Genomic DNA, 14,739 nt, shown 5'->3' with positions numbered 1-14,739 from the left:
GTCCTCAAAGGGTTAAGTACCCTGGATGGAAACCCCCTATTACAGAGACTTCTCCCGCCTCTTACTAGCCATAGGTTGGGGTCTGACCACACAATCAAAACTTTTTCCAATGTCCTCAAGAAATGTAAAAAGTGGTTTGAAAACTCAGTGTCCCTTTACCATCCATTGTGAAATATTTCTTGTCTTCTTCCTGGCAATGCTGTGACCTTCAGCTCGTCCTTGTTACTGATTAATCTGTGTGCTCGGCCTCCATCACCATAGTGCTACTATATGAACCCTTCATATACAGACGTTCCTATACACCAGACACCATGGGGGGCAGAAGTCTTGGTCTTCTACTACTCTCCTGTCTCTCCGGAGTTTATTCTGACCCACCGTAAGTACCTATTGTCTGCCATGTATAGGAGTACGGGGGGAGTACGGGGTCTACTGTATACGGTCAGCTGGTAGATACTGTAGGTTTTTATGCTAAGTAGCCGCAGTAAGAGGTAATATGGCTTCTCTGCTGCCACCAATACAGGTCAGCATTAGAAGAGACATTACACTTGGGGAAGCTGCTTCACTGTGACACTAGTGACACAGACGGCTTCCCCAACTGTAATGTCTATTCTAATGGTAACATGTAATATATAGACATCAGGGGAGGCTGCAGCACTACTGACACAGACAGCTCCCCCAGTGTAATGTCTATTCTAATGGTAACATGTAATATATAGGCATCAGGGGAGGCTGCAGCACTAGTAACACAGACAGCTTCCCCAGTGTAATGTCTTTTTTTAATGGTAACATGTATTATATAGACATTAGGGGAGTCTGCAGCACTAGTGATACAGACAGCTCCCCCAGTGTAATGTCTATTCCAATAATAACATGTATTATATAAAAATCAGGGGAGGCTGGAGCACTAGTGATATATACAGATTGCCCAGGGTGATGTCTATTCTAATGATAACATGTATTATATAGACATCAGGGAAGGCTGCAGTACTAGTGACACAGACAGCTCCCCCTGTGTAATGTCTATTCTAATGGTAACATGTATTATATAGACATCAGGGGAGGCTGCATCACTAGTGACACAGACAGCTCCCCCTGTGTAATGTCTATTCTAATGGTAACATGTAATATATAGACATCAGGGGAGGCTGCAGCACTAGTGATACAGACAGCTCCCCCCAGTATAATGTGTCTTCTAATGGTACCATGTATTATATAGACATCAGGGGAGGCAGCAACCTTTTTATAGTTATAGTATTATAGGAGAACATAACAATTCATAACTATTAGCCTTCCTGCCTCCTCCCTACCATCAGTTTGCAGACAGGTATTAATTTTGGCATAGCTCCAGGTTGCAGTCATATTTACACAGCATTGGTTACAGAGGACATTGCACAAATTGTTTCTAAAGTTTTTCCTGTTACCCCTCTCACTTCATTCAAGTCTGTCAACAAGAAAACCTACAGGCTATGTTCACACATACCATATAATGCACAAATAATTAGCACCACCTACCGCTTTTCCTCCACGAATTGCACAATTCACTATAAAATACTTTATAATTCCGTCATAATTGTCACAAAAATATTTTATAAAATATAGAACCAAGATAATAAGGAGAAAACTGCCTACCCTGATACCCCTCTATAGCCCAACTTAGATGATCTATGTTGTGTGAACATAGCCTTATAATACACAAGGTATAAACCTGCTTCAACTAATTGAAGTAGAAAATATATTAAAAACAAAAACAAAAAAACTGCCTTTCAAGTCTAGAAAAAAGAAAGAAAGAAAATTCACCTGGTAGATGTAGCCCAACACAAGAATAGAAAAGTTAGTGACTTTAAGAGGGTAATTGATGTTGCTACTAAGGCTGAGTTTTTTTCATCCTTTTTTGCAAAAAAACGGATGAAAAATAGATCGAATTTGTGTGCATCCGTTTTGATCCGTTTTTCAATTGACTTCCATTATTTAAAAAAAAAAAAAACGGATTAAATTGCATCCATTTTTCTTAACGTACACAAAAACGTAGCTTACTTTTGTGTAAAAAAAAACAAAAAAAAAAAAACTTATGCGTTTTTTTTTTTTTTATAATGGAAGTCAATGGAAAAACGGATCAAAAGGGATGCACATTTTTTCAATCCATTTTTTATTCTTTTTTTTTTTGTTGCAAAAAAGGATCAAAAAAACGGATTGCAAAAATATAGTGTAAACCCAGCCTTACTGTACATAAAGACCAATGTTGTCTTCTCCTTTCAGATGTGTCCTGATCACACCAGCAGTACTACGAGCAGGGATAGAGGACACCATTATACTTGATGCCCAGGGGCAAACGTCTGCATTTGTTGCCCACATCCAGATCACCGACTTTCCTCGGGGCTTTCATGATCTCTTTAGTACTGACATCCACATGAGTCCCAACACCAATTTTTTAGCTGAAGTTAAAATACAAGTAAGTGGTGAAATGTTCCTGTAATGCTGTTATGTACAAGGATTAAACAGGCTTATCTATAGGGGGGCAGATTAATATACATATATGCATGTACTCTGAATCGGCAAAGCAGAGAAAGACATGTCCAGATGTGGTGTCCTACCATGGGTGTTATGTATATATACACCCCTCACAAAAGTCTGTAATTATTGTGTTATTATGGTGATGAAAGCGTTACTAAGTTTCGCCATTAGATGTCATTGTATTATGTCTTTGTAAGTTGGAAGCTGCATAGCTGAAGGATGCAAAGGGTTATTATTTCCTTGTTTGTCACGAGAATCTGTAGACCAGTAGGATCCTTGTTTTCTTCTCTCCTATCGCCTCTCCTGTTGTTTCTTCTGTTGCACTCTTCACCCACTCACAGCGCACCTTACATGCTGAGAGGAAGTAAGTCACATGAGTGTGGGAGAATCAAAGGTCTTTCGTCCTGGACATTGTGGGAAAGGACACAAGCTAGATAGCTCTCCACAGTGGTCCTTTCTGGGACCTGGCCCTCTGCCAGGTCCTTGTCCGGTAGTCAGTCTTAGCTAGTACCCCTTATGGGAAGGATGTGAGACAGTACACCTCTACCACTTTCTTATGAAGTAACGCTACAAAGTACTATGCAGTGTTAAAACCTCTTAGGAGAGGACAAGCCAGAGACAACCTCAACCCACGCAGTGGACAAGGAGAAATTACAGTGCAGAACAGTATCCAGAAAAGAGCTAAAGAGCTAGGAACTGATTCGGACAGCACAAAGTTGCAGTAAGCCTATGAACTCCATCCCACTCCAACCCTCAGCATTTCGCTCATCCCAGGTAACAGGGTCTGGGGCCTGTGTCACCCATTAGGAAGGTTCAGCCGAGTCTAGTGGGCATAAGGTGGTGTGAAGACTAACTCAAAGTCAATACATGGGCATAGGTGTTGTTGTTGTTCTTCTTCTAAGTATTCTACCTCATCCTCCAACATCCCGGCAGAGCACAGTTCTACATGGGTTGGGACTCTCAAGGCATCCTCCTCTCTGCTACTCTGTTTCTACGTATCACTCAGCACTGCTCAGTCAGGATGACTATATTCTACACTGCACTTTCGCTACAGATCTTATCATTATATTGTCAAGTATTTATTGGGAACTTTTGTCAAGTGTGTTTCAAGTGCTTTATCCAGAGAAACCTCATAACTGTGACTCTGTATTACCTGCTGCACATTTACAAATAGTAAACCAGCTTAACCCTATTCAGAGACTCTGTGATTTATCGCAATCTACCTACACAGCACACACCGGAACCTTGGGACACTTCCCCTTTCTGTGGGTGGATGGTCCTATCATCTGGGAGGGTCATTACACCCCTCTGGCCATCCGTGATATCATCCCAAGGGACCCAGTAGCAGGGGAAAAGGGTACAACCAGCCTCATAAAATAAAAGCAGGCGTGCCATCATACCTATGTGCCCACCAGGCACTGGTGTCATGTGACAAAATCTTAAGGTCCGGTTGTATGCCGGCCAACCACCACCAAAGTGCAGTCACACCTGACCACTTAGCAAGTAACCGACCAATCCTCCGACCAACACCACCGGGGGTTCACCACACAGACACCTTTTGCAGCATTTTATCACCTTGAGAACAAGGCGTTGAGCATGTTAAAATCAATCACGCCTGACCATTCTTTTGGGAGAGTCACAAGTTTCGGATTAGATGGTCAGCGATCCTGACGAAATCTATATGTTCAACCAACTTTAAAGAAGAACTGCCACCAAATTAAATAAGTCAAGAAGACAGAGGGGAAAATAATAAGTAAACTTACCTATCCTCGTGCCCATATTGTCCTTTCAGAACCCATTGACAGCAGTCAGGTTCCTGCAGCTTTTCCAGCTGCAACATCACGTACCTAGCTATGTGATTGCCTGCTCAGCCAATCAGTGACTGGGGCGGGATACTGCCTCAGTCAATGACTGGCTGAGAGGGCAATTGCTCAGCTGGCTGTAATGTACCAGCTGGAAAAGCTGGGCATGTGTCGCTAGCGGAAAACCGGGATTGGGGCAGTGAAGGAAAGTGGGCAAGTTTAGGGCGAGTTTAGGTTGTTTATTATCCTCCTAACTACAAGCCCCCCCCCCCCCTTTGCCTTCCACCTTCCCTAAATTTGGTGGGACCTTTTATATGTACAGTATATAAGCTTATATGTTCCAGTTGGGGGAGTGGCTGCCTCTATTTGGTCGTGCACTCCACCTGTCTCACCCAGGTGGTGCAATTATTTTTGCAGGTATTAGACGGATCTTGCATGCCCAGAGCATAGGCGTGTTATACGCCATGAAGAGGCCATAGTGTACATACAGTGTAGGGTCTGCCTCGATATGAGTCCACCTTATCGTGGTGAGGCAGTTTACGCTGTTTGCAAATAGTAACCAAGAGACTCATTATTTTGTGGGAATTTTTTGGGCAGTTGGGGGGGCTGCTTTTAATTATTTTCATGTCTATGGTGGGTCTGTATCTTGCTGTTGCGGTGAGCTGTTGCATTTTTCTGTGTTTTTGTGAGTATATAAGCTTTAGTATAGAAAAAACTCTGATTCCTGTTACTAATCAGAAAACCAGCAGTATGGCTTAAAGTATGTTCACCCCTTCCTAAGTACAGTATGTGTGGGAATAATATTGCACACATAGCCATCTTCTCTTCAGAGACACTGGTATTAGAATAGCTGGTACTTAAAGGGATTGTCCAGGATTAGAAAACGCACATCCACTTTCTTGGAAAAATAGCACCACCCCTGTCCTCAGGTTGTGTGTAGTAGTACAATTCATCTCAATTCATTCCAATGGAACTGATTGGCAAAGCTGCTTCCAAGTTGAGGACAGATTTGTCCCTGTTTCTAGAAGAAATGGGCTATATTTTTCTAAGCCCGGATGACCCCTTTAAAAGCTCAAACTGAATTGTTGCTGCCAGCAGATTTTGTAAGGCATATTGGCCTCTCAATAAATATGTCTATGCAGTGGAAACCTACACTGGCTCCAAGCTATAGATATCCACTATGATTTATGACAGGTCACTAGTGTAAGGAATATTACATCTGGCGGACCGTCATGGCCACTCCCCTTCTATGACGTCTTCAATGCACCTTATCAAAAGTAGTATTTTCCATGGAATAAACTCATCATAACGTTCCACATTAAAAATCTTGAGTAAGCACAATAGACGGATGCTTCCTGTTTTCTTAAAATCACTTGTGAGCTTTGCTGTGCAGACTGGGAGAGGATGAGCAGAGACATCTCAGTGATACCTGTATTGTAGCACTGGAGGATTAGATACGGTAGACTAGCAATATACCACACTACACACATACACTATACACATAGATAAGATGGTGTATACAGCTTACCTGCTTACCTGCTCGTAAATGTTTCTCATGTTTTTTTTGTTTTTTTTTTACAAAAAATGTTTCTCATGTTTTTTTTGTAAAAGTTTACAAAAAATTTTGATAAATAACTACTCAGTAAAAAAAAAAGGAACTCTTCTTTTTCTTGCAGCCAAGAGGCCCTTACAGATTTGACAACACCAAGCAGTTTGTGTATGTCTCCGTAAACTCCTCCGTGTGTTCTCTACAGAAAGTCGTGCACTTGTCCTATGACAGCGGATACATGTTCATACAGACCGACAAGCCAGTGTATACCCCCGGCTCAAGAGGTAACATACTAAAATAAATATATAGTAAATTATATATATATATATATATATATATATATATATATATATATATATATATATTGAAATGGGGGTTACATAAAACAGGGTAACATGATAATAAACTCAGATGCCCCTTGGCGGCAGGGAAGTTACCCCCTAAATGACATGAGGCTGTTGGGGAGTCATCCTCCAGCAGCTAAATCTCTCTTTATTTTTCCAGTTTTGTATCGCGTTTTTCTCATGGGCGCTGACCTAAAACCAGTAAGACGTCATATTGTGACAGAAATTCTGGTAAGAACGACCGCTTTACGCCCTCTGAATTTCATCTGCATTTGAAGGGGATTAAAAAAAAAACATGGCGGCCTTCTTCAACAATACACAGTTTGTATGTAATATTGTAGCTCACCCCCATTCACTTCAGTGGAGCTGAAATGCCATACGCGACCCATGTATGTCTTTCTAATCCTGGACAGTTTCTTTAGCGCCGACCTGGGCGTTGTATGGCTGGTAGGCCACATCCGGCCTGCTAACTTCCTCTAACCGGCCGGCGTCAGAGCCTCTGTGCTGTTGAATCAATGATAAGCTCAGACTGTTTGCAGCACTCTGAACATTACGTTTACGTTGTATAGGATTATGGGGCCCCAAAGCGTAATGTTCCGAGTGCTGCTGACACAGTGTTTGTCATTGTCATTGTCATGGTGGCCAGTTGGCATTGTGTGTTGTCGGCTACAGGCGTCAAGCAACAATAAGGATCATGGCCACAAGAATGAAACAGCTCATCAATATCCATATGCTCACTATTATCAAAGGGTTGGGAGGGCTTTACAGTAGATATATGAATATTAACAAGCCCAAATCTTATATGGCTAAAGGCATCACATATATGTTTATATTACCAGGAGCCTGTCCACCATGACATGCAACCTAGGGTTCTGCCAAAAATACAGTAACAGCCAATGACTTGTGTTGAGCAGACTTAACGAACTGTTTGAGTTCCGCAATGCTCTTCAAACTCGAATGCTCAGCATTTCACGGGAGAAGTTGGATGCCACCCTAGGGCTGCCAGGAAAACATGAATACAGCTTATAGCCTTTTCCAGGACTCCCAAGGGCAGCCTCCGCCTTCTCCAGCCTCCTGGAGTCTAATGCTGAGTTTCAAGTTTGAACAGTTCGGCAAGTTCGCTCAACACTGCCAATGACGTACCCTGACTTGCCCCTGGCACCAATGGCAGATATCTTCTCCGTGTTGACCTGGTCTTTTAGTTAAGCCTTGTCTAGTTTGTGGTAATAGTAACCTGTTTTATTGTTGTACATGCAATCTGTTTCTTGTATCCAGAACCCAGATGGGGTTATAGTGATGACGAACGACTATTCAAGTTGGCAAAGTTTAGTCCAGAGTTCAGCAAAACTACCTGAATTTGCGAGGTAAGGTTCTTTATATAAGAGGTGGACATATTTGTATAGTGTATAATGGTTGGTAGAAGACTTCACTAATATAACAAATAGGAAAAACTACAATCTCCCTCAACCATAAATAATCCTTACCACGAGTACTCAGCATTAGGTGAAGCCCCTTTGGCCGTGATTCCTGCCTCCTTATCTTGGATATAAGGTCACAAGGTTTACGCCTGGATTTGGGAATTTTCTGTCAGCTCTGTAAGGATGGATGGGGCCATCAGTGGAGGCCATTGTTAGGTCTCTCCAGAGATGTTCCATTGGGGTCAGGTCAGGGCTCTGTCTAGGACCCTCAAGGACATTTAAAGGTTTGTCCCTAAGCACCTCCTTTGTGGTCCTGGTTGGGTTTAGGATTAGAGATGATCGAACCCGAACCATTGGTATTTGACTCCCGCTGCCTTTCCGTTCCATGGGGAAGGTGGAGACAACTGGAGTACCGCCTGGAAAACATCTCTACTTAGGATCACTGTTTTGTTGGAGCCTTCATCCAGTTCTGAGGTCCAGAGTGCTCTGGATCAGGTTTTTAGTAAGGATTTTTATGTACTTTGCTCCATCCAACTTTTCCTCCACATTGACCAGCCTCCCTGACACCCTTCCTCCGTAGTATGATGTTGCGCCCACCAGGCTTTACTATGGGGATGGTATTGAGCTGGTGGTTGGCAGTGCCCGCTCTCCTCCAGACATGATTTTTAGAATTGAGACTATAACCTTCAATCTCGGTTTTATAAAAGCAGATAATCTTGTTTCACAGTCTGAGGATCCTTTAGGGGCAAACTGCTTTGGTTTCCATGTGTCTTTTACCGAGGAGCGGCTTCTTTCTGTCCGCTCTGTAATAAAGCCCAGATTGGTGGAGGCTGCTGGGATGACCTTCTGGAAGTTTCTCCCATCTGCACACAGGATCTTTGGAGCTCAGCCAGAGAGACCATTGGGTTTTTGGTCCCGACTCCTACCACAACCTTTTTCCCAATTACTTAGTTCAATGGGGCAGCAGGTAGAGACCTGGTTGTTCCATCTTCTTCTATGGTAGGATTTTGGAGGCCGCTGAGGTCTTGGGAACTTTCAGTGCAGCAGAAATGTTTTTGCCCCTTCTCCAGATCTTTTCCACACAGTCCTGTCTCTGAGCTCTACAGGCAGTTGTTTCCTCCTCCTCGTGGCTTGGTCTTTGCTCTGATACATTGTCAGCTGTGAGACCTTACATAGATAGGAGGGTGTTTTTCAGATCCTGTACATGGATTGTAGCTTGCCTTGTAATCGGGAACCACTTGGTAGGGGATACATTTCACTGGTCACTGTAATAAATTTGGGTCATTTTCCACCCATCTTGTATAGTGTTAAGCTAAGTTTAGGACATTGATAAGAGACTTGCCTCATTGTTTTTGTTAATTTCTACAGCCCCGGAACATGGACCATATCTGCAAGACATAGTGAAGATGATAAGCGTTACACCACAAATTTTGAAGTGAAACTTAATAATGGTAAGAAACTGTATTTTTGTTGGGGGGAGGGGGGGATATCACCATCTTCACATCTACTTAAAAGGATACTCCTAAATCAGGTAATATAGACATTAGCACGAAGGAGCGTATAGCATTGCTTTCCTGTCTGCCCCAGTTCTGGAACCACAAAAAATTTGGAGGTTCTTCGCTCTGTACTTCCTGGTTGAGCAGAACAAAATTTCCCAGAATGCATTGCTTTCCTCAGCTCTTCATCACAGTCCTCTAACCAGAGATGGACTGGAGTATACAGGATCCGATGCACTGGAGTATACAGGGCCCACCTTCCTTCTGTAAAAATCAATGTAATGAGGCGGTTCAGTGCATTGGGGACATGTCAATTCTTTGAGCTGAGAGCAGAGCCGCGCAAGGCTTCCCATTGAAAGAGATAGAAGTGTGAACTAAGTCTGAAAGTGAATGTAGCATAGCAAATAAAATATTCATTTAAATACCCTTCACCATTGGGCACTCATTAGAAATCAAGGAAATCTAGATGTAACCCATTAAGAACTTCTTTTTAGTGTCACCCAGATGGGGCTGAATGGGTCATTGAATTGAGTTGTACATTTTGGTAACTTTAAGAGAATCAGTGCTGGGATGGTATCACTATGGTACAATGGCGGTGGCTGCACATTCACTTCCATTTGGTATGCTGCCCAGGTCCCATTCCACAATGGCGGAAGCAGTGTAACGGCCGTATTACACCTAGTGATTATCGTTCAAAGACTCACGATAACGATCCTTTACTAGCGAAAACTAGCGATTTTGTAGCGAACTATTCTGAGGTTATTACATTCACTGATTACTGTCATGAACGATCGTTTTTACGCCGTTTAACGGTCGTTAATCGTTCCTCAGGGCTGCCCACACAACATGTTTTATCGGTGAACGACTTATTACACGAACAGATCGGCGAACTACCAATAACTCGTTGGGAGTTATTACACGGAAAGATAATCGTTCATTTCAATCGTTTTAGCGAATTTTTAAACGATAATCGTTCCGTGTAATAGGGACTGACAGGAGGAGGATATGTTGCCAAATCCAATAGCTAGTCTGGTCCCCCATCTGTCCGCTGCTGGCCACGCCCCCCTCCATGTTCAGTCTATGAGAGGGAATGGCGGAACTAGGAGGATGCAGAACCAGTGTTCTTGCCAGCCGCCACACCACACCATTTGTGGGTTTTAGCCTAATTTAACTCCTTCATGCTTTCCCATTGTCAATGATGAATACATACTGTACATACAGAATACATACACGCTGATGTCAAAGTGGAACTGAAGCCAGAGCCGAATTATTTTCCCATGAATGATGAGAAGATGACGGTGGTGATTCATGCACAGTAAGTGATCCATCGTGCGCGGTATTACTCTCAGTCAGTGGTGTTTTCTAGTGTATTTCAGGTGCTTTAATACCAATGGTTCTGGGTCCATGTCTCAGAGAGGTCAGTTAAAGGGATGTCAGAAAGTTATATGGATTTGTAATTTACATCTATTAAAAAATCTCCAGTCTTCCCATACGTATTAGCTGCTGTATGTCATGCAGGAAATGTTGTTTTATTTTCAGTCTGACACAGTGCTCTCTGCTGACATCTCTGGCCGAGACAGGAACTGACCGGAGCAGGTCTCTGTTTTCTATGGGGATTCATAGAAAACAGAGACAGAGTTCCTGTCTCGGCCAGAGATGTCAGCGGAGAGCACTGTGTCAGACTGAGAATAAAACATTTCTTGCATGACATACAGGAGCTAATAAGTATAGGAAGACTGGAGATTTTTTAATAGAAGTAAATTACAAATCTATATAACTTTCTGATATCAGTTGATTCGAAAGAAAAAGATTTTTGTTGGACAACCCCTTTAAAGGGTTGTCTGAGGATCAGGATACGGCTGATTCCCTCGGCTTCCTCTCTTCCTATGTCTCAGTAGTAGAACACGTCAGGGGGTGGGTGTATATCCTTTTTATCAATCTTATATCATTAAATAGGTTCCCATGTATCATTGTATACTTTATACTTGTGTACTTTACAGGTACAATAGTGACCGGCCCCTGGATGGAACGGCTTTTGTCATGTTTGGTGTAACAAAAGATAGTAAGAAAGAACGTCTCACAGAAACCTTAAGACAAGTGAAGGTAGTAAAGACCTCTCGGTAATTTGACCCTTTATTGCGTTAGAAATTTATTTCTTTTGATTTTATTTTTTTTATTTTCTTTTAGATTTCTAATGGGAAAGGGATTGTAGATATCAGTATAAAAGGGTTACAGAATAACGTAAGAAGACCAGAGGATTTACTGGATTATACCCTCTACGTGGCTGCCTGGGTTTTCTCCGATAGTGGTAAGTGGAAGAGCAATAAATGGGTCGTAATAAAGAGTTTTCCTAATATATTTTAATGGGGATTCTAAAGTGTGAATTACGGGAATTTTTTTTTAAATTAATAAAAAAAAAAACTCCCTGTGTACTCACTGTATATACTGACAGCAGCTCCCTGTACTCACTGTATATACTGACAGCAGCTCCCTGTGTACTCACTGTATATACTGACAGCAGCTCCCTGTACTCACTGTATATACTGACAGCAGCTCACTGTACTCACTGTATATACTGACAGCAGCTCCCTGTGTACTCACTGTATATACTGACAGCAGCTCCCTGTACTCACTGTATATACTGACAGCAGCTCCCTGTGTACTCACTGTATATACTGACAGCAGCTCCCTGTACTCACTGTATATACTGACAGCAGCTCCCTGTGTACTCACTGTATATACTGACAGCAGCTCCCTGTACTCACTGTATATACTGACAGCAGCTCCCTGTGTACTCACTGTATATACTGACAGCAGCTCCCTGTGTACTCACTGTATACACTGATAGCAGCTCCCTGTACTCACTGTATATACTGGCAGAAGCTCCCTGTGTACTCACTGTATATACTGACAGCAGCAGCTCCCTGTGTACTCACTGTATATACTGACAGCAGCTCCCTGTGTACTCACTGTATATACTGACAGCAGCTCCCTGTGTACTCACTGTATATACTGACAGCAGCTCCCTGTGTACTCACTGTATATACTGACAGCAGCTCCCTGTGTACTCACTGTATATACTGACAGCAGCTCCCTGTGTACTCACTGTATACACTGATAGCAGCTCCCTGTACTCACTGTATATACTGACAGCAGCTCCTTGTGTACCTCACAGAGCTAACATCAGACTCCCCTCCTCCAGGCTGTGCTTTCCTGCTTTGTGGTGAGTCTGTCCATAAAATGGCCGACATGGAGGAGCATGTGACCATTATCCACCTCCAGTGTCCTCCATAGGCATATACAGACTCAGTAGTAGACACTGAGGGGGCAGGCATGGTCACATGCTCCTCCATGTCAGCCATCTTATTGACAGACTAACCACAGAGCATGGTCGCTTAGCCTGGAGGAGGGGAGTCTGATGTTAGCTCTCAGGTACACAGGAAGCTGCTGTCAGTATATGCACTGAGTACGCTCACTAAAACTGTACAATGAACAGTTTTACCCCTTTAAGGATAGGGCATAACTAAGAGATGTTTGGCTGATGGGGTCCCCCACAATCTCCAGTCCCCACTTGATAGGCTGCACATTCATACCACCATGCTATTAATTCTCTACGAAGCCATCGGAGATAGATGAATGCAGCTTTTGGCTATCTTCAGCAGCCCCATAGCGAATGAATAAAGGGGTGGCCCACTTGCACAGTGTACTGTCTGTATTTTGGGGAATCCCAGGGATCGGTTTGTCATTTCCTAAATATCATTCTGTTTTAGGAAATCATATGCAGAACGCCAGACTAGAAAACATTCCCTTTGTGAAATCTCCATTCAAATTCTTCTTGACCCAAACGCCAAGTTATTTCACGCCTGGATATTACTTGGACCTCAAGGTATCTAACTTCATTCGTTGGTAACTAAATTCCAACCTTTCATCTTCTTCTCTTGATTTGGTTCAGTGAAGACAAGATCAAGATTTATATGGCAAAACATTGTCACCCAACATCGGAGGTTTCATGAGATCATTATAATATTGTATATCAGTAATTTATAGCACTACATACGGTATATTGTTCATCCCGCGAAGGGCTTTTCTACTTCCCAATCAAGTCTAACATCACTTTTTCCATTGTGTATATTAGGTTCTTGTCACTTACCCCGATGGTTCTTCTGCCAGCAAAATACCAATAGTGGCCGAGCCCGGGGAAGTTAGAGGAATGACTGATGAAGATGGAATCGCTTACATAAGAATTACTACCAGATTAGATATCTCCTTTATCCAAATTACAGTAAGGAAGAGATAAGTAATAATCTTGGATTTAGAAATGAGCAAACTTTTCAAAAGTTCAGTTCGGCAGGCAGGGCCGGCTCCAGGATTTTGTGGGCCCTTGGTCGAGAGAGACTCAGTGGGCCCCTTTGTATAGCAAATTATGTGGCATCATTGTTAGAGGGTCTCGGGTCTCTATCTCTCGATTCTCTGTATAAGTGTGAATATATCTCCTCATTCTGTGTAGGTATACAGCAGTGTATTATATACTTATTATCCCCCCCTCCTGTATGAGTGTTGATATATCTATCTCTTGGGCATATATATATACATACTCATACAGGAGGATAATAAGTATATAATACACTGCTGTATACCTACACAGAATGGGAGATATATACACACTCATACAGGAAGGGGATAATAAGTATATAATACAGTCCTGATCCCCTACACAGAATGGAGAGATGCTGTGAAGGGTCCCAGCATACAGGTCAAATAAAGTTTGACAAAATACCGGGAAATAAAAAACGTAATTCAGTAACTCACAGGTGACGTCTTCTTTGATCTGAGGGGATCGCTCTCTTTGTTTTCTCTCCATCCGGCCCAGACCACCATGATGATTTCTTGCAGCTACAATTCTTCCCTTCAGAACCTGTCAGACAAACCATCTTAGGCTCCGCACATATCCAGCAACTTCCATCCCACCCATAGGCTCCCATACAGTAGTAATTCTGCTGCTTGGTGTTATGTGCAGTAAAGTAAGGAGGTATGTGGGTCCCGTATGTAGGATCCCGTGCTATGTCCCCAATACAGTAATAATGTCCTCATGCTGTGCCCCCCATATAGTAAAAATGTCCTTTGTCCCCATAGTAATGTCCCCTGCTGATCCCCCATAGTAATGTCCCCTGCTGATCCCCCCATAGTAATGTCCCTTGCTGATCCCCCCATAGTAATGCCCCTGCTGACCCCCCCATAGTAATGTCCCTGCTGACCCCCCCATAGTAATGTCCCTGCTGACCCTCCCATAGTAATGTCCCTGCTGATCCCCCATAGTAATGTCCCCTGCTGATCCTACATAGTAATGTCCCCTGCTGATCCCCCCATAGTAATGTCCCCTGCTGACCCTCCCATAGTAATGTCCCCTGCTGACCCCCCCATAGTAATGCCCCCTGCTGACCCCCCCATAGTAATGCCCCTGCTGACCCCCCCCCATAGTAATGTCCCCTGCTGACCCCCATAGTAATGCCCCTGCTGACCCCCCCATAGTAATGCCCCCTGCTGATCCCCCATAGTAACACAAACAAACAAACAAAGGCATACTCACCTCATCCGGCCAGGGGACGGGTCTTCCCTCTT

General features: G+C 43.1%; 1 protein-coding gene across 2 annotated transcripts in view; it reads left to right on the top strand.

Annotated features, from left to right (window-relative positions):
• Nucleotides 1–257: 257 nt before the first annotated feature.
• The window catches only part of LOC138769606 (complement C3-like), a 62,706-nt gene continuing 48,224 nt past the window's right edge, over nt 258–14,739 (top strand). The window contains exons 1-11 of one of the 2 annotated variants that reach the window (XM_069948188.1): nt 258–376; nt 2,257–2,449; nt 5,990–6,146; nt 6,367–6,437; nt 7,482–7,570; nt 8,993–9,075; nt 10,342–10,435; nt 11,121–11,223; nt 11,308–11,428; nt 12,891–13,006; nt 13,256–13,402. In XM_069948188.1, the coding sequence (XP_069804289.1) occupies nt 312–376; nt 2,257–2,449; nt 5,990–6,146; nt 6,367–6,437; nt 7,482–7,570; nt 8,993–9,075; nt 10,342–10,435; nt 11,121–11,223; nt 11,308–11,428; nt 12,891–13,006; nt 13,256–13,402 (1,239 nt within the window). In that variant the 5' untranslated portion in view covers nt 258–311. The remainder of the gene's footprint in view (nt 377–2,256; nt 2,450–5,989; nt 6,147–6,366; nt 6,438–7,481; nt 7,571–8,992; nt 9,076–10,341; nt 10,436–11,120; nt 11,224–11,307; nt 11,429–12,890; nt 13,007–13,255; nt 13,403–14,739) is intronic. The other variant, XM_069948195.1, reaches the window with a different exon arrangement.

Source organism: Dendropsophus ebraccatus, chromosome 1 (genome assembly GCF_027789765.1).
Source record: "Dendropsophus ebraccatus isolate aDenEbr1 chromosome 1, aDenEbr1.pat, whole genome shotgun sequence".
In the NCBI taxonomy this organism is placed as follows: domain Eukaryota; kingdom Metazoa; phylum Chordata; class Amphibia; order Anura; family Hylidae; genus Dendropsophus; species Dendropsophus ebraccatus.
The sequence above is the reverse complement of the archived record's forward strand: the minus strand, read 5'-3'. Positions and strand labels throughout refer to the sequence as shown.